The following is a 20803-nucleotide window of genomic DNA, read 5'->3' on the forward strand; positions in this document are numbered from 1 at the left end:
TTTTCAAATACTGTGGTATACCATATTACCAATATACCGCCCAATCTTGTACATCCAGCCAACTAGGCTTAACACAGCTGTTACTTCGGGAGAATATCAAAGCCAGACTAAAAAGGCTAAGAATAATGGAGAGTCACAGGGGAGGGAGATAAAGCTAGCGGCTCCTAGGAGAGTACTAGGCTAACAGCTACTTATACCAGACTACAATCTCTTTAGCTTGGTAACTGTACACCACGCTGACCGAGAACCAAAAAACTCAGCAACGCTAGACTTGGCAATAAATACACATAATAATGACATAAATACAGGGTTTTTGTAACAGTGTTAAAAATAATGTTATGGTATGTGGCTACTGTGTTCATTGTGGTGCCAGAAAACCTAGCCAATAAAAGCAGAGCTTGTTGTTGTTGTTTACATGGTGGTAAATAGGCTTGTTAAAGTATAAGATAACAGGGTGGTAAATAGGCTTGTTGAATGGCATCTAGTTATTTTAGCCCCAACCAAAATTACATTCTTACTATTTATACATCATACAGTACATCAAACTTAAAAGACTCATTTAACATCTCATGGCACCCTCAAGGGTGGTGGGTATGGTATACACGAACATGCATTGATTTTCCATTGACTTTTTCAAAGTTGGAGGGGACAAAATACACCAGCATAACAGTAGTGAGACATTTTATTAAAAAGGTTTGAAATACAGAAAGAAAAATCACACTGCTGCTGAAAATAAACTATTCTAATAAGATAAGGGTGGGATGTGCTGACATCCAATCAGCTGCTTGTTACTATGCAGTTTACGCAGCTACTCTACACTGGTTGTTGTTGTTTACAGGCTCTCTGGAAGTGGTCTAAATCTGTCTGTTCTGTCTGATCCATGCACTTCTCGAGTGTTTTTTTAAACACTGGTGATGCCCAAGATGTGCTCAGCAAATGTATTGTAATGTAATTTATCATTATAGTGATAGCATATCATGTTTCCCGACTGTAAACCCCCTCTCTGTCTGCTGCTGTCAGGAGAAACCTATAACAGACATGCGTATCAGTAGTGAAGTCATCAAGTAAGTGGGTTTAAATTAAGAAAGTAATATCGGGGTGTTAAAATTCTCAGTTCTGAGGCTCTGCGGGAGTGTGTGTTAAAGAGAGGAACTTTTCCCTTTTCCTTTTTTAATGAAGATGCCGAGACCTTTCTGTGTGCAGTTGTGCACGTGTGTGTGTGTGTGTGTGTCTTTCTTTAAGGAGAACACGGTGTGAGTTGAGGACAGAAGACGACTCATGCATGTTTTATCACGGCGGCCCCGTCACCGCGGTGATGCCAGCTCGTGCCGGCTTCACTCACCAACCGGAACGGATCATTACTCACTCACACACACACACTCACACACCCCTCACCAACCCATCACACACTCACTCTCTCTCTCTCTCTCTCGCTCTCTCTCTCACGCGTACAGGCTCGTCTCCGCTCCGCTGGACGGCTGTGAGTGTGTTTCTAATTAGCACCTGAGAGAGAGGCGGAGTCATTAATATGCAGCGCAGAGGTGACAGTGGACCATCACACCGCTCTGCTGTTGCCATAACAACAACATGGTTATGAAGCCAGGCTTCATATTTTAACATTTTTAATAGTCAGAAAGACGGCAGACAGTTTATTTAATCTAAAGAAGGGTGTGTGTGTGTGTGCGCGCATGTGCGTGTGTGTGTGGAGGTGTGTTCCCCACTGAAATGAATGGTACAATTCCCCCTTATGTTGCGCAGGTCGACTACGGTGAATGAAGTACTGGTGAGGATTTCAGGGCTGGCTCACTTTCCTCCTTCTTTAATAATGAAAGCATTACGCAGAGTGGTCAGTCTGAGGTATTGATTGGCTATGCTGTGTTGTTCTTTTCAGGGCTTGATTATGAGATGGATGGGGAAGTAGACAAATCGATCATTCGGTAGTTTGCTGCTTTTTGTTTCCCCATAAGAATGTCAGTGTGCACCACTCTGCCATACCATTAAAACCACCTGTATAATATTGTGTCGATCCCTTATATGCCACCAAAACGGCTCTGACCAGCACATCATGCACTCCACAAGACCTGAGGAGTGTTATGTGATATCTCGAACCAAGAGATGTGGTGCTTGCCTATAAGAGGCATGGACCTGAATCTCTGTAAAGTGCTTTGTGACAACATTTGTTGTGAAAGGTGCTGTAAAAATACATTTTGAATAGATTTTTTAATTAAATAGATCAAGCAGATTCTTTAAGTCCAGAACACTGCAAGGTGGGGGCTTTATAGATCCCATCAACGACCTCTGCCTAATATTGTGTAGGTCCCCCTTGTGCCACCAAATCAGTTCTGATTATTCGAGGCATGGACTACAACCTATGAAGGTGTCCTGTGGTATCTGGCACCAAGCGATTGAGTCGTTGTGAGGTGGGCCTCCATGGATCCCATGAACAACCTCTGCCTGTAGGTCCTCCTTGTGCCACCAAAACAACTCTGACCATCAGAAGCATGGATGCCACAAGACTTCTTAAGGCACCTCATGTTAGCAGCAGATCCTTTAAGGCCTGTAAGTTGCGAGGTGGGGCCGGCTTAAATCACATCAATAAGCCTTGGGTTCCCATGACCCAGCTGCTGTTTCACCGGTTGGCCTTCCTTAGGGTACTTTTGGTATATACTGAGCACTGCATACCATGACCACCCCACAAGACCTGCCTGATGTTTTGGAGATGCTCAGGCCCAGTCCTCTAGCTATCACAATCTGTCTCCGAATTCTTATGCTTGCCCATTTTTTCAGCTTCCAACACATCGACTTTAAGAACTTGTTGCCTAATCCTAGATTAGCCTGTATCCCACCCCTTGACAGGCACCATTGTAACCAGATAATCAGTGTTATCCACTTCTCCAGTCAGTGGATTCAGTGTTCTGGCTGACCAGTATAAATCGATAGATAGATGCAAACATAAGCCTTAATTAAATGGCTGTAACAATTACCATGTTAATACACAACACTTTAAGGTAGCTCAATGGCCCATATCCTGCATTCCTTTTGTATTTGATTTCATTTAAGGTCCATTCAAGTCGTAGGTCATTTTTACATGCCCGTTTTTCAATCTTTCTTAATTCCTTTAGAATTAAATGGCTGTTTTTGTTTCTGTGCTTTAAGACTGAAATATGTGAGCTCTGTTCTGGTTGGCTGTCTTGTCTTGCGTCTTCTGTAGAAAATTTCCAGACTGAAAATCCCCCTATTGGGTGGGGCCAAACTGCTGTAGGCTGAGTGGATGGATATATGTAAATACTTTACATAAAATAAAAAAATAAATAAAAGATTTTTTTTTTTTCTGAGGAAAAGCTTTCCATGATTAGAGCCCTTTTAAGAGTTTGTCATGGGATTACTCAAAGAAGGTGGACAGTTTCTCTATGTTCAATTTGTAAGGAGACAGAGAAAGAAGAAAATAGTCACTCACTGGGAGGAAACCTGAAATGATCCTGGTGCTGTGATTGACTGTGTGGGTTGTGCTCTGAGATATAGCTGAAGGTAAATCATCGTTTAAGGGTCTTCAGTCTTTGGACATGAAGCTTTTCTGTTTTCTGAAATACTGCATTGTAGCCTGATAGAAATGATGAAAATACATTGGATTGTGACCTGTACTGTAGAATGGGGTGGGCATAGGCTTGAGCTGATCAGTCATTTTATTGTAATGATGTTGGACAATTTAAAGGTTAGAGAATGAGCCATCTGCTGATTAAAGATGTACATAAGTAATTGTATTTGAACTCTTCTTCGGGCCAAGAAAAGATTCTAATGCAGAACAGATGAAGTTACAGGTCCTCATGTCATCAACCATCATACATGTTTATAAAAAAAAGAAAACTATACCAAGAATTTACATACAACAGAAACTGGTAAACTTCATTTTACTGTAAGAGTTCAAGACTAAAGTGTTCTATCTACGCTGATTTTATCAGACCTTCCTAAGAGCACAAAAATGCTGTGTCTCTGGTAAGAGGAACTGAATGCGATTTGTGATCTGGCATTAAAGACTAGGTTCAGCCCTTGAAAAATTCCCGGTGTTCATCAACCTCGTAGAATCTGATGTAATGGAAAAAAGAGAGAGGGATTGCCTTGGACAGTCTGGAGTAAAGTCACTTGGACTGAATATAGTATACAGTTATACAATCTTATTCAAAAGGTTTGGCAACCTTGGCCGAATGACACATTCTGTCCTTTTTATTTAAACTCAGCAGTAGTAAACACAGCCTCTGTAGCTAATCAAATGCAACACTCAATCATCACTGTTAGGTTTGGGCACCCGACGCATTGCGAAGGCTCAAGATGTTTTTTGACAAGATCTCAGACCTCAATTAGCAGTTCTGCAATTAGAATCTGTCAGCTGGATTTTCTTCACACATTTATACAAATTCAAGCTCTATAAATTCTCTTGAGGCTTTAAATCTTGTATCTCTCATCAAATACTACGGGCTCTGTGAGAACTGTGAAGGTCAAGATGAGGTCTAGAAGACCAAGAAAACTCAGAGAGAACCGTTCACATGCTGGTAAGAAGGGTAAATCAAAACCCCCATATGATCCTGCATGAACGTTGGACCGATTTGTGATCTAGTAATAAAGACTAGAAAAACGCATGGTGGATGAATCATGCTTTGGGGTTGTGTTGTTGCCAGTGGCATTGGCAATACTGCACAGGTGGAGGGAGGCATAGAAGAACCATCAGAAGGGAAGAACCATCAGTTGGAAGGCTGAAGCTGATCCAGAATATATCTCAAAATCCACCATGATCTACCTGGAAAAACTGCATCTGTTGAAATGACCTTTACAGTCTCCTTGGCCCAAACACCATAGAACATTTGTGGACAGATCTAAAACAAAAGGTATATTCATTACAACCCAGGAATATCTCTATCTATCTAGAGGCCTGCTGTAATGTAGAGTGAGCAAAACCGAACTACAAGAACTCAAGAGTTTTACCTGGCTACAAAAGCGTTGGCAAGCTGAAATTTCTGCCAGAGGGGGTTACAAAGTTTTGACTCTTGCACAGAGCATATTAATCATTATTTATTTGTTATAATAAACAGAGTAACTGTACATTAGCATTTGCTGAAAATGTTGAAAGTGTTTGATTAGCTATAGAGGCTGTTTACTACTTTTCTATATAAAAAAAAAGTTGTCACTCAAAGGTGCCTGAACTTTTGCACAGGACTGTCTCTCTCTCTCTCTCTTTTTTCGTTTTCTTTAATTCCTTTTTGTCTTCTTTTGTCGCTCTCTCACTCCCTAGCTGAGGCTGTTGATAAATCTCGCATCCTGTGCTGAGTTGTGTTGGCTTGCTCTGTGGAATGCCTGAACTCGTGGACCTCTCCAGCAAACTCATAGACCTCTCCTCTGTTCTGGTTTGCGGCAAAGATGGGCTCTCCTTGATCTTATTGACTGTTTTGTTAGAGATGGGGGGGGGAGTGAAGGGGGGTCTTCCACTGTTCAAGTATGTGGTGCTTTTTTGTTTGTCTTTTCATATAAATTATGATGAAGAGCACTGGAGCAAAACTTTAACATGAACCTGTACAGAAATGATTGTGTGGGTTTTATAATAATACATTGTTAAATGTTATTTAGTTTGCGTTCGTTCTTAATTTATCAAAATGCAATGAAAGTAGGATTGATACACTCACAAATGTCGAGGTTACATGGATCTGACAGAAAACAGCAATCTTGCATTTGGTCAATACAAATTAATCTGGTTTCACAAACAGCAACGGCAGATTTTGGCACAGAGTAACTTTGTTACTTAGTAGGTTTACTTCTTAAGCATTCATCCTTTCTCCTGTTCTCTGTGTGCAGGTGTGTTGTGTGATGAGGTCTTATGAAGCCCTGCACTGGAGCTGATGTTCCCGGTCAACGGGAGACTCCGGAGCGAAGGCTGGGAGACTCCGGAGCGGACTGAGGAACTGCAGAGTCCCGCTCTCGTGCCGGGAATCCACTCTGAACACCTCCATCCCTCTCTCCCTCCTTTCCTTTGCAACCCCTCCCATCTACTCTGTCAGGCTTATCCCTGAACCCTGTCACTACGATTACCATGTCCAGCCGAAGAAAGTCCTTCACTCCCTGCATGGTCTGCGTCAGCGATGTGCCAATGGACAGCCCTGTGGAAATGGATATCTTGGCTGATGAAGTAGTAGAGGATAGGTCTTCTTCTCTGCAGCCTTCATTAGATCTGCATCAAGTGTCAGCAAGAGAGGGTGAGACTGAGCACGAGGAGCTGAGTCATGTGGAAGGGACAGAAGGAAAGATGGAAATCCAGAAGTCTCTTTTCCCACAGAAACAGCAAGGAAGGGACTACCAGTGCAAGTACTGCTCTTTCTCCACTCAGAATCTCAACGAATTCAAAGAGCATGTGTACTCTACTCACCCCAATGTCATCCTGAACCCACTGTACCTGTGTGCCATCTGCAACTTCAGCACCAAGAAGTTTGACTCTCTTACAGAACACAATGAAACAGAGCATCCAGGCGAAAGCAATTTCAAGTTTAAGAGAATTAAACTCGACAACCAGACCATCCTAGAGCAAACCATTGAGAATGAGCAAGATTCAAGTTCTGTAGACGCTAAACACGTACAAGACAATGACGATGATGATGATGGCTTTTTACCCTCGTGCTCTTCAACCACACAAAATGTTGGAAAGCCTGGAATATTTCACAATGAAAATGAGGTTGAGAGTCATTTAGATAATCTAATGTTCAAGGATCAGATCACTGCGGTAAATGTTAATGGAACAATCATCATCCCTGAGCCCATGATCCTGCAGGGCCTCTCCCACGTCATGCCTCTGCTGCAGCGCCCGCCCAACCTTAACTCCATTCCAACAGTCGCTGTTCCTCTGAATGCAAGTAAGTACAATCCCTTGTTGGACAGCAACACTACACTCATCACGTCCTTTAACAAATTCCCCTATCCAACTCATGCTGAGCTCTCATGGCTCACTGCTGCATCCAAACATCCAGAAGAGCAAATCAAGGTGTGGTTCACTACGCAGCGTCTGAAGCAGGGAATCACCTGGTCACCAGAGGAGGTAGAGGAAGCTCGGAAGAAAATGTTCAATGGCTGCATGCCACCTGTTGACCAGACTTTCACCATTTTGCCTTCGCCCGTGAGCGAGCCAATCGCCACCAGCCAGTCTGTTGCACCAGCAGTCTCCTGCCATGTATTTGGACAGTCCACCCTGTCTGTGACCACTGCAAATGGATCACCTGCTACATGTGCAACTGTCACTGTGACTACTGTAAGTAGTATGCATAATCTGAAGCGTTCCCTTGGAACTCCATTGGTGGCCCAGGAAGTAAAGCGTCCCATGATTCCCCCAGAGGATCCCAAAGAGAAGCTACGCATGGCACCCCCACCAGTCCCTCCCTTAGAAAGACTACCCATGGCTCCTCCTCCTGTACCCCCAGATAGTAGGAGATGCATGCCCCCACCTTCGATTGCTCCAGACATAAAGAGACCCATTGTTGCCCCTTACGTTATGCCCAAGGGAAAATTACCAATGGTATTCCCACTTGTATCTCCCAAAGATAAGATACCTATGGCTCCCCCTCCCTTGTTACCCAGAGATAGACTATCTATGGTGCCCTTACTGTCCACAGAGCTGAAGAGGTCTATGGTTCCCCAACAACTGAGGAATCATGTGCCCTCCTCTTCGGTCATTTCTAAGGATAAATTGTCACCTCTACCTACTGATGTAAACCTACCCTTGGTGCCCCCCCTGGTGACTTCACAATTGAAGAGACCAACAATCATTCAGACTGCACGAGCGCAACCTATTGTCCATCCCTTTGTCCCTACTTTCTCTCTGGAGTGTAAACCACTAGAGCCAGCGGCGGAGCAAAAGCTGACCGGCTCGGAGAGTCGACCCTCAGAGAGTCAGAACAGCAATAGAGTCCCCTGTGGGGACGGTAAGAATTGGTTTACTGACCAGAGTGCACCGGCCCACAATGGTTCACAGCACTTAAATAGTGACTTTGCTCCAAAGGAGCGTCCGAAAACAGTCCCAACCCAGTTCCCTCTCCTGGAAAGAGTGAAAGGGAAAACTGCTGAGCAGCTGAAGGTTTTAGAGGAGAGTTTTCAAAGGAATAGTTTCCCATCGTACAACGAGGTTGACCATATCGCAGTTACCACCAGACTCTCCAGAGAGGAGGTTGACAGCTGGTTCCTGGAACGACGAGCACTTCGAGACAACTTAGAAAAAGCCCTGTTAAATTCCATGGGCTCAAAGAGAACTGACATTGCGGAGAGGAGATCACGTCCTCACCACCAACATGCTTTGCTTAACGGGGTTCACAAACAGGGTGGCCTGCCCATGAGCCCTCTCCCTCCCATCATTGCACCCGCCTCATCCTCTGGTCCTCTGGACAGGAAGTCCCTTAACCTCCTCAAAGATGTCTTTGTACAAACACGGTGGCCTTCGCCTGAGGAATACAGTCGTCTGGAGGTACAGACAGGATTGGCTCGTACAGACATTGTCCGGTGGTTTAAAGACAGCCGCCTGGCTCTTCGCAGCGGCGCTGTGGAGTGGAAGGAGCTGTTCTACAAGCTGAGCGGCAGCGAGCTGAACGGACGGCTGATCTCAGAGCAGCCCTGCGGTGTCACTCAGCCAGGCCAGGAACGGAAGATGCCTAGAGCAGAGTGCACCAAACTAAGCAGCCAAGAGATCAAAGACTGGTTCAGCAACACCCTAGGCCAGCGTGGGCCCGAAGTGGGGAGGAACGGAGGTCAGAATGGAGGCGGTGGAGGGGAGTGTGGGGGTTGGATGGAGGAAGCAATAGGGGTGAAGGCCAGGATGGCGTCACGAGAGCTGGTCTCAGACACGGATTAGGCCACAGGAGGGAGAAGGGGCAGGAGAAGAGGGTAAGTTTGATCATGAAGTAATTTTTTTTTCTTATGCCTTTCCAGTCTAGTGATTATAGAGACTGAGGGGACACAATAGACCACTCCTCATCAAAGGACATTTTTGGCTGTTGCCATGGAAATTTGGAATAGAGGACTGGAACCCAGGTTGGACTCTTTGATGTTGTTCCGTTAAGAAAAAACAAAGCTAAACAGCAGGGATTTGAGACATACTGGGATGTTGCTATGCAAATAATGCAGACTTGACGGCTAGCAACATTGTTCATTGTAAGAGACACCGCTTTTACCGCAAAAAGCTAAAGCTACCGAAGTGTGAAAAACAGCTTTGTTTCATGAACTTTAGGAGCGGAGGGACATTTTTAGCAGTTCAGGCTGCTTAAGCAAATGTTTGCATAAACTTTAACGGAATATTAATTAATATTTTTGCATTTGGCCTGAAGGTTGCATATTGATTTATCGCTTGTCCTAACGTTGCCTCAGTGACTTGCCATTGTCATTTGAGTTCAGTTTAACAGTTTATGGTAAAACTAAAAAATGGTTCACGGAAAAAAACAAAATTTGGATACAAGTTTAATACAACTTTAATACGTGTCTCAATTTAATTAGAAGTTGCACCTTAATTGTACAGGTTCCTTGTGAAATATAGGAGAGGAGGATTTGTTAAGTGTCAATTTGTTTTACTGTAGCTATTGAAGGTTCAGCCAATAGCTCATTCTTAGCTAATTAGGGAGATAAATATAGACAAAAGATTGGAGGTAAGATGTCAAACTCAGCGGGATTGTCTTGGCACTGTAATTTCCCGTCTTTTTGATGATCCAATTATTTGTAAATGTGGCAGAGTAACTAAAGTCCACGGAGCAGCTTGAGTTCAGCCGTGCAGGTGCAGGGAATATTGAAGCAAGCATGAGGTTCCCTTTGGGGTTCATCAGCGGGCTGGGGTAGCGAGTGACTCAGGCTGTCAGAGTGGTAATGATGGCTTTGTTCCCATTCCCGACAGGTAGGAGCTGCTGCCGCTGTCATTTTGCACAGAAGTGGAAGAAAAGAAGAGGAACAGAAGCTTACTTTGAAATGTTGTATTTTTGGAACCAATGATTTTCACTCTTGCCCTCTTCCATTGTGCCAGCTAGCACACGGCGCCAGTCAGAAGCGGAAGGGGCCTCATCACTGCATGGAGTGCTGGGTGTCGGGAGCGCTGGTGAAGCGTTACTGGAACGTTGTGGGAGCGCTTTCGCCGCATTGTGTGATGGTTTGGCACCAGGGAGGGGACAGAGTGAATGCACTGAGGAGATGGAGACCGTTGTGTGCCAAAGCTGGATTTGCTGCATAACTACACTTAAAAAAAATAAAATAAAAAAAAGGGTTCTTGTAAATATTTTTTTCTGTACTGCTACAGATTTGTACAATGTTGGGGGAACTTTTGTTACATTTTATAATGGGAGCAAGTGGCCCCCAGTTTTTGCTCTGGCTGGTCTTTTCAGTGGACACATGCTACATTTTGTAATAACACCATGCACCACTACAGGCGTTGGGCAATACATCAGACAGTTTTACAGAGCCGGACTTTCATTACAGTTTGTCTTTGGAGGGACTTCTTTTAAACGACTGATTCAAGGTGCTGTTATACTTTCTGGATATTACTCGCCGTCGCTTTTGCTATAATTACAGTTCTTACAGCGTGACATTTTAAAAACAAAACAAAAAGTTTCAAAAAAAAAAAAAAAAAGGAAAATCACTTTGCTGTTAAACACACTGATGGACAAAAACAATCACACACACACAATCCTATCTGATATGTCTACAAGACAGTTTAACCTGTAACTCTTCTCTTGCAGATCTGTCCTGCTTAGGAAAACACACAGCAGTTGCCAGCCTTTATACGTGTTGGCTTTGTAAACGTAGTGCTAGTTCAACTCCGTCCATAGAAAAAAGAAGTTAACCTGTTACCAGATACACGCTCCGTATGTACTGCTTCTGTAGTGTCAGCATCACATATATTAGAAATACTGTACTTATACCAAGGTCCTGCTTACTACTCTCCAAAAGACATGTCTGCTGTAATCAAATAAAACACAGCCTATTCAAAAACTTGTGGAAAATTTTACTTCTGGGAAATATATCTTTTTGTTTTTTAATAAGCCGATAGAAGAAACCAGGTTCCATGGATCTTTTTTGTCCTGCCGATTAAGCAAATAGAAGGAGCCTGATTTTTATTATAATGAACAGAATGACTTATTTCTGAGCAAGCCAGAATTTCATGATAGCCACAGGTTGCAGGTAACAAAGGGTTTCTGCAGTTTTTTTTTTAGATTTTAGATCCTATTTACTGATTTTATACCCTTTAAAGGCCTTAATAACAGAACTTCATTACAGTTTCCGCAATTTAATACCATTTTGAGGATGTTAATATATATATATATATATATATAGATAGATAGATAGATAGATAGATAGATAGATCGATAGATAGATATAGATATAGATATAGATATATATATATATATAATGTACATACAGTATGTGTATATACAGTATGTATTATATACTGGGCACACGCATAATACAGACATAATGACATATAATACAGACATATATTTTTGATTGGTAGATAGTAAACAAAAGTAAATATCAGGTATAATACCTATATACAATAAGTGCCTGATGTATATTGTTGGTGTCACACTTTTTGACATAATTTAAATCTGGCAGATGTTCTTTACATTATGTCTGGACTAATAGAAATATATTTTGTGTGTGTGACAGCGACAATGTATTGACCTATGTTTTATTTGAATAGGCTGAAAAGGATGTTTAACTTGTTCATTCTATATTCTCTAGCCATTCTGTAGTCAGCTAGATAATATTTGGTGGACTATTATCTATAAAAGTATAAGCACAATAACCCTTTTCAACCCACTCTTTAAATGTAGTATCTCTAAAGCCGTGTTTGAACTGCCCAAGACTTTCTCGCATTTTGCCTTGTGAAATGGATATGACTGAGGCCGGACCAGAAGCCTGGATAACGAAAAGTCCTCGGTTTTGGTACAGTTAGCATGCTAATGTTATAATGTTCTAACTTGCTAACCATATACAGTAAAAACAGAAAAGTACTTTAAATAACTGTCACCATTCAATGAATTGCTAACTTGATACTGGTGAAAGCACAGATTGGCACAGTAAAACCATGTAGAACTGCTGTGGTGTGTAGCTGTGTTTAGCTTGTAACTAAATCAGTCATTACAGACTGGCTTATACAGCTACCATAAACAGTAAAAACACAAACGTGAATGTAATATTGCCATGTCATTAAATAATACTCACCACAGAACAGTATCCACACTAAGCTTAAGCATAAAGCTATGTAAAGTAGTGGTGGTTGCAACAGTAGGGTGATTTAAGTGAAACTGACTTAAATCTAGCATGCTAGCTAACATATTTGCCACAAGTCTAAAAATACATAAGTTAGCGTGATTAAACCAGATAATTACGGGTTACACAGTACAGCACTGAATTTTAGTATTAAGATCTCTCTGGTTTATTTGGAGCCAGTGGAGAAGAGTCTCTCATGCTTATACACATGTGGACAAAATTGTTGGTACCCCTTGGTTAATAAAGGAAAAACCCACAATGGTCACAGAAATAACTTGAGTCTGACAAAAGTATTAATAAATAAAAATTCTAGGAAAATGAACAAATGAAAATCAGAGTGGTTAACCTGGTCAAGTTGAGCTCTAAGTGGTTCAGTGGTCTAAGGTGTGGTGCAACAGATAACACCACTACCTGCCAGAGAGCTTCTACACAACGTGGGAGACTGGGGTTCGATTCACAGTCTGGGTGACAATGCAGCGCTACACCAATAAGAGTTCTTGGGCAAGACTCTACAACAAACAATACATTGGCCCACCTCTGTAATATGCGTAACGCGGGTCATGCTGTTTGCTGTCAGCAGCAGCCGTCCAAAAGAGCACACCTGGTCTTGCTCTCTCAGGAGTGGGTTGAGGTCACTTCCTCCCCACATCACTCCTAGTGTGATGTGGGTCAGCACAGGTGTCTGTTGGCTGTTACATCAGAGCTGGGGACCCATGCTTTCCTCAGAGCATGCAGGTGGCAGTAGCTGGCTTCTCATGGGTCAGATAAGACATATGCTTCATCCTCCTAGTTTTGGGGCCATTGCTAGTGATGGTGACGGCGGAGGGGGGTGAAACATTTGGTGAAAAATGGGGTAAGATTAGAAATAAATTCTAAAAAACTTGGTCAAAGTTGTTTGTACTTTTTGTACGTATGTATTATAGTGGAATGAGTCATGTAAGTTAGTAAAACACAAACTATATTCAACTTATACAATGCAGCCTTTCATTTTTATATTTTAAAATATGATTCAACTGATAATATTGGTAAATGAATTATGTATCTGTTTAAAGTCAGTATTGGTAACAGTTATACTGTTCAGGTCTTATTGTCTACACTATCTCCAATATTGCTCTCAGTGTCTCTTGTGTCATCCAGACTCCACAACAGCTGAGTTGTCTTGAAGTGGTGTTGGACTGAGGGCATTTTTAAATGAAGCTAGCACACAAAACACTCTCTACATTTACTGTAATATTTTCTCACTCTCTACTAGTCACAAGGATGACCATGTGGATCGTTACAACCAAGCACTAGGACGCAACTTCCAGTGTTGCCCCTGGCTTTGGATAAGAATGGGATTTTCCTGGGTCAAGGACGAGTCTGCGCCTTTACTTTCCAGCAGCATAACATTCAGTACGTGTTTCCCTGCAGCAGCTGCAATTGTTCTTTATAGATTCGTCAGTGAAAATGTGCCTTTTAATGTCATTGCTTTATAGATACTGCTTGTGATTTCCCAGTTTTTGATAGTTATTGGTGCTTTTTGAAGTCACATATTTAGAAGCTGGTTTCTTGTGTTGAGTATGTTACAGATAGTATTAAAAGAAAAAAATAGGCATAATAATTAGGGATGATATTTGCATCCAAAATGATTTGCCTCTTACAGAATGTTCAAATCAATATTTGGTTATGTATTTATTGAATGTATTTTAAGACAACGCTGGGCTCTCTAATTCAATTTATTGCATTATTAACCACATTATCATCATTAATACATGAAAAAGAAAACTCCATTCTTCCCCAGTGTTTATATTTTATATTTTTATATTATTTATATTTCTTATGTATTAGCATCAGTAAACGCAGGGGAGGAGCAGAGCACAACTAAAGCAGACATGAAACTTGTGTGTTTAAACAGATTCAAGCAGAGCATGCTTTTGGTCATCTTCTCATGTTCCCATAGCAACATCATCTGTGCATGTTGACAGTAATCAGACAGATATTTTTCAAGATTCATGATGAATATTTCTGCATGTTTCTTTTTTATATATCACACAAAAACCTCCCTCACATAAACGTAATTTTGAAGTGTGTTTGATTACTATGTTGTAAGCATACATTGCAGCATTCACTCAGGGAGTATTATAATCTCTCTCTTGGTGGCTGTGACATAGTGTCATTTTGAAGTACATAATTAACCCACAGTGAGAGCTAGACAGGCTAAAGTACAGCCTCCACACAGGGGGGTTAGTTTACCACACTGTTACATCTAAGCTTCCCATCATCCATCTCCATCGCCCGTGGTGACGTGTGTCAAAGACCCTTTTAAAAATGTGGAAAATTACAGCAGTTTGTCCTTCACTTTAACTCATGAAGTCCCTAAATTATACATACTCAACATCCTGGAAGCATCATGTGAATGTGTATACAAAATGTATGTGTGCTTAGTTAGTGCTTATGACAAAACCAGCTCATATTAAAAGTGGATATTTTGCTTCTAAAGATCTGTTTCAACCCATTTTACAACTCAAAAGCTTCAATAAAATGCAGTTTCAAGTTTATTTCAAGTGATAAAATAAAAGTTATTAATAATAAAATCATTGGTATGATATGTTGAGGTTTTTACCCTAAAATAGTTGCTATATTTTTATCACAATAAGAAAAGGCACTAATAAGTATAGTATTTTATTATTTTATTTATTCTACAACATTCCACCTGGGTCAATGGTCTTATGGGCCTAGGTGCAATATAATTATTTTTCATATTTTCTAGTTTAAATATAAATTCAGTTCATATTTATAGGTAGTCCATCAAAAATGATTAAATCTGCATTTGATGGCAAATAAGTGCAATAAAAAAAAAATCTGTGTTTAACACATTCTCTTTTCACTAAAAGTGTATTGAATTGAGTATCTTTGCATCAATTTACCAGACATTTTAGTGAGTGTTACAACTATCCCCTCAGTCTAAGCCATTATCTCATATTGCCTGTAAGCAACCTGCTGGTTGCTGCTGAAAACCAAGCTAACATGACCGTTTGTTGCATTGTTCTGAATTTTGCATGTGTAAACATTTTATCTTGCTAAATTTGTTTAGGGTCAAATTCCCAGGCAGGGGTTAAGCCAAGTCCTGGATTACACGACATTTGGATTAGAGATTTGTCCATTGAAAGGAACATATAGTCCACTGCTCGGCTTTAGAGCTGTTCCTAAAACTATATGCATAAAATCATAATGTGTTTTCGTTTGTATCCAATGTTGAGACCTGCCCAGAAATCCCATATCAGTGCATCCTTTATATTAAGTATGGCATGGCATAAAATGAGCCATGGCACAAAAAAAGGCCAAAAAGTGATGTGATTGTGATAGTACAGGGTGTCCCCTGTGGTAACGAGGGCCACTGGGGTAGAAAACTGTTGGCATGTCTAGTTGTGCTGCCTTTGAAAGCCCTGAACCTCCTGCCATATTATTAAATGTTTCTGGATGTTTTTAGGGCCAGAACTGTTCTGTGCCTTCGTCAGCAAGAGAGCAGATGTTGGAGTCATGAGAAAACTTATTATAGTTGTGAATTTGACAGTTTTTTTCCTCTTCATGCCTGCTGGGCGTTTCGCAGCTCCATGAACTGAAAAAAAAAAAACTCCAAGGGCTAGGAGGCCTGACACACTTAAGCCTGGCTCAGGACTGAAATTGATTTTGAATGGGAAAATTCTTATGAATGGTGACTTTAGTCCCTGGCTGGGCTTAATCTGTGTCTGGAACACTTCCCTTAAATATCTTAAGGGGTATAGAGAGGTGATTAGGGCAGAGCGATGTAAAATACAGGACGCTAACCCTGATGGGTGGAACATTGAGAGGGGATTTACAGTGTGGTACAGAGAGTTACAGTGCAGCTGGTGCCAGAGCTACATCTTATGCAATGTCTGTTCATTACATAATGTTTTATGGAATAGCCAGTCCCTGTTTCAGAGGGATTTTACTCCGTCTATGCAAGGGGAAGGCATTTTTTGGTAAAGCACCCCACACAGGCTTCTTTAGTAGAATGATCAGAGAACTGAATGAAACAATAGCTCAGTGTCCTCCATCTGCTCTGGGCAACATGATGAGAGTATGAGTGAGTGTGTGTGAGAGAGAGCGAGAGAGTGGACTAGATTCCTGCCCCCTCACAAACCTTCTTGACAGATGAATTTGATGGTGACTTCACTCAGTACACTACAAACAGCTAGGTACCTGGCATATCTACATGAAAATGATACTTCTGGTTGTCTATAAACATGACGAATCTGGATCACTGCATTGGAAGGTACTCTTGGCTCATGTGAGACAAATCTGTTTTTCTCCCCTTAGCTTAAGGGTTGATTCTGTTTGCTGATTTAGCACTGAAATCACAGGATTAGCACCAAAGTCCAGACTTCAGTGGCAAACCTAGACTATTAGAGTTAGGCCTCAGTTTGAGCCATCAATGTGAAAATTTGATAAAACGTGGATATGTAGGGGATTCTAGTACAACTCTAATTTAGTCCACCCAAAATACTTTCCTATCACGCAATGCTACCAGTGCTGGGAAGGTGAAGGCTAGCATGTGCTTCCTCGGAGTCCCATAAAGTCAGCCAATCACATCTTTTCAAATTACTGTTAACAGCTAAACATGCTTGGAGGATAAAACTAACTGCCACTGGCTAGCATTACCCAGAATGATGATAGGAGATCATGGCTGTAGGAACACAGGTGATCGAACTGGGAATCTTCTATAGGGACAACTGTTCCACCATTAATGAGCCCCTGTATTAGCACTAATTTAACATTTGATGCTCGTAAGACGTTTCATGCTTTATTTGGAGCTTGTAACCGATGTTTTATATTGTATGGAGCATTGCTCAGTGATCCTTTAGTAAAAGACACAAACATGCTGTTTTCCATTTCTAACAACAGACTAAATCTGGCTAGACTAAGGCTTGTATTTACAGTTAGTAATGTACACTATATATTCAAATGTTAATGGACACAGCCTCTAAAGAATGCATTTAGCTACTTTAAGTTGCACCCATTGCTGACACAGCTTGTCTAGACCCTCTGGAGCAGTGATGATCATCCAACATCCTGACCTCTAAAGCTCTTGTCGCTGAAAACAATCAAATAACGAATGTGAAATAATAACAACGAGTGTCCCAATACAATTGTACATATAGTGTATAGTGTAGAATGACATGTTTTCCCCTCAAGGAATTGGTCCCGTCTGTTGGAATATGTTGGAAGTTGTAGTTGGTTAATTCCACTGCGATTAGTGGTAAAATAAAAAAAGGCCAGACAGTAATTTAAGCTATTTTGTGTTAGTGACTTTTATTTTGACACAGTCTGTTTGACGTAGTGGCTGTGTGGTGCGATTGCCACTTCCCCATGTGTATTTTATTTATTTTTTTACATTCCGTTCCATATTAGAAGTTAACAGTAGAGTCTGTCGCGCTGAGGTTGACTTACTTGAAGATTTCTCCTTTTTACACTACTCTCTTTACATTACTCTATATGAGACACCTCACACTAATAGACCTCTGCTCTCCACTCACATACAAGAGTGATGGCACTGCAAGTGTGCAGCCATGCTGTCTTATAGATCTTGTAGCTCAATGTTTACAGGCATAACAGCTTTAGATGCATGCTTCGTTCATGTGACAGACAGCTGCTCAGACTTTGTTTTCACTGCAGCTCTGCGTCTAAGATGAGCCAAATATTCCCGTGAAAAATGTAACATCAGCAGTAAAACTGTGTTCTTTGGTGATCTAATCCACAGTTCGTGTGCATCCCACAGGTTATGTTATTCGTAATCTGTTACACCACTAACTGTCACCAAATTTCAGTTGTTCTGCAGCATTTGTGAACTGTCTGACCTCTAACTTACACTCAAAGAGCCACCAAAGTTGTTACAAATGGAAAACACTAGTTGGATTCTTGGTGGTAGACATTGATCACGTGATCAATAACTCAATCGTACTCTTTTCTCACCAGAAAAAACTAAACTGTAAAAGGCTTTCAGACTAGCTCCTGAAAACCTAACCAATAGAAGAACTTGCTTGACTGTATCTGAAAAGATGTTATTATGTGGGACATTTTCTGATGGAATAATCTTCTCATTTTATTTGGTATCTCTTTTGTTTGCAACCAAAACTACACAGTAAAAGGAGTAGGATTGTATTGCTTATACCGGTGAAATATGAGCATTGTTATATTGAAAATAATAAACTAGTAACTACAGATTACACATATATTTTTCTGGAAATTAATAGGCTTCTCTAAAAGCCCTGAAGACACTGATTACATCTCACTTCTAAAATTACTCTGGGTTCAGAAAGGTGGTCTGAACTCTTTAAAATAAAGATGATGCCATACTGGACACACTTTCAGTCTCCTTAAAAATAATAATGACTAATTAAAAAAAAAACGTCACATCATGTAAAAGGTTATACAAAATAACACTTAAATTTAAAAAAAGAAAAAAAAAAAAACATTGCATGTTGTCACAGGCTCAGAGGGGCCCTGGGAAGAGGTATGATTCCCGAGCCAGAGTCAGAGAGAGCAAAATTGTCTGTGCTCTCTCTAGGTGCATAGATGGTGCTCATCACTCTTAAAGGTGGTCTTTTAGCTGGCACAGCGAAGTTAAGGGACCTTGTGCTTTCCTCCGAGTATATTATGAAAAAAGGTGGAGGCCGGAGGAGATATGTTAAGTCCTCACATTCCTAGTGTCTGAAGCATTGCTAGTGCTAGAGGGAGTTATGAACAGATGGGTTAATTGGGAGTCTTCAATTGGGAGAAGGGAACAAAAATTAAAAAGTTTGTCACACACATATTTTAAAACATTAATCTTCAGGGAACCAGCCAGTGGAACCCTTTGTAGCACCTTTTTTAAAGAGTGGGTGGTGGCCTTGAGTTCTGAATCTGTTAAAGAAAGGCACTTCCAGACTTCAGCCTTCACACTTGGCTTTGATGAAATACCTGCCTCCAACTTTAAGGACATACCAGTTCTCAAAAGGGTTGAGGTAATTTTCGACCAGCAGCCTCTAAAAAACTCTCAGTTTGAACTGTAGACCTCAGGAAGTGCCATATGTTTCCTATGACACAGAGCTGCTCACAGATCTAATAACTATGGCACAAGATGTATACTTTAAGCTACACTTATGGAATTGTAGCTGTTTCTAGTTGATGCTGGGTTTAATTTGCACCAGGTCTGCCCTCTTTTCACAGTGAAAACACAGTTGACTTGTTTTACTGCATTATATAGACAAAAGTATTGGGACACCTGCTCATTTAATGTTTCTTCCAAAATTAAGGGTATTAAAAAAAGAGTTTATCCAGCTGTTATTGGAGTTCATTTCTCTACTGTCAAGGGAGGGCTTTCTACTAGATTTTGGAGCATTGCACTAAGGATTTGATTACATTCAGGGACAAGAGCGTTAGTGAGGTCAGGATGTTGGATGATCACCACCCCACCTCATCTCCAACTCCCCAACTCATTGCAAAAGTATTGGATGGAGCACCATCCGATCCTTGCCATAAGTTTTCTTTTGGTGAAGAGTTGTCCACAGATGTAACAGCTGTCTGGAGTCAACTGCACAACATGTATATTTTCAGCTAACAGGACTGTTTCTAATTGAGACAGGGCTTAGATTGCAGTAGGTTTAGCATCCATCTACCGTTGGCTTGTTTTACAACCTTCTCGTGCATTTAGCAAGTGTTTAGTCAATTGTAAGATCCACTGAGCTTTGTGTCTTATCCAGCTCTTTTTGTTTTGTTTTGTTCTGGGATCTCCTCCCACCCCATCAATCTGAAAGATCCATCTTTGTTCTGGGACCTCAGCATTCACAAATAAAGCTCTGAGTTGAGGTATTGTAGGCTGGCCTTCGCAGACTGCATATAGACAGGAAATCCAATCAAGCTTGTTCCCCTTATCTGCTTCCCAAGGAAACATTGTATGATTGGATTTTAAACAATCCAGTCATTGGAATTTGGAACTGTGCTGGGCAGTGAAGAGTCTCACTGTGATCATTTTTGACATTATGACAATCTAGTGGCAAAAGACATACAGGAGCCAGCAGATAATCAAAGTTTGTCAGCTGACATAAGTGAAAGACTTGTGTTACTTAGGTGACTCTTTCTTAAGGTGTTCAACCTATTACTGTACTGAGTGCAGAAGCTAAAAGTCAAAGCATTGTCTATGAACCATTCAGATAAATATGCCTAATCAGAGTTTCTCAGCCCTAATGCTGTGTGTATTGTGGGAACGAGATGGGAGAGAAAGCTTGAGGGTCAGCAGTGGCCCACACTGCTAAAAACCAAAGCATTTCCTTTGGATGCGCTCCAGCTCTTTGATTCTAGCTTCACACAGCTTGCAGCTTCAATTGTAATTGACCCAAAAAAGAAAAAAAAGTTTTAGGGAGTTTTCTTTTTTAGTGATTTTTTTTTTTAGTTTTCTCGTTATGAATTCAGGCTATCTGCATATCATTGCTGTTTTGGCGTAGAGCTGGTTATGATTCCTGCCGCAATAGGCATGGTTGGCAATTTGAATTGA

At 41.1% G+C, this 20803-nt stretch overlaps 1 protein-coding gene across 4 annotated transcripts in view; it reads left to right on the forward strand.

Moving 5' to 3' along the window:
• LOC140544210 (zinc fingers and homeoboxes protein 2-like) overlaps positions 1 to 10989 on the forward strand; it is a 50185-nt gene extending 39196 nt beyond the window's left edge. For all 4 annotated transcript variants that reach the window (XM_072667650.1, XM_072667641.1, XM_072667667.1 and 1 more), the window contains exons 2-3: positions 5842 to 8904; positions 9902 to 10989. In XM_072667650.1, coding sequence (XP_072523751.1) covers positions 6077 to 8872 — 2796 coding nt within the window. In that variant the 5' untranslated portion in view covers positions 5842 to 6076 and the 3' untranslated portion in view covers positions 8873 to 8904; positions 9902 to 10989. The remainder of the gene's footprint in view (positions 1 to 5841; positions 8905 to 9901) is intronic.
• Positions 10990 to 20803: the final 9814 nt, after the last annotated feature.

Source organism: Salminus brasiliensis, chromosome 2 (assembly GCF_030463535.1).
Source record: "Salminus brasiliensis chromosome 2, fSalBra1.hap2, whole genome shotgun sequence".
NCBI classification, from domain to species: Eukaryota; Metazoa; Chordata; class Actinopteri; order Characiformes; family Bryconidae; genus Salminus; species Salminus brasiliensis.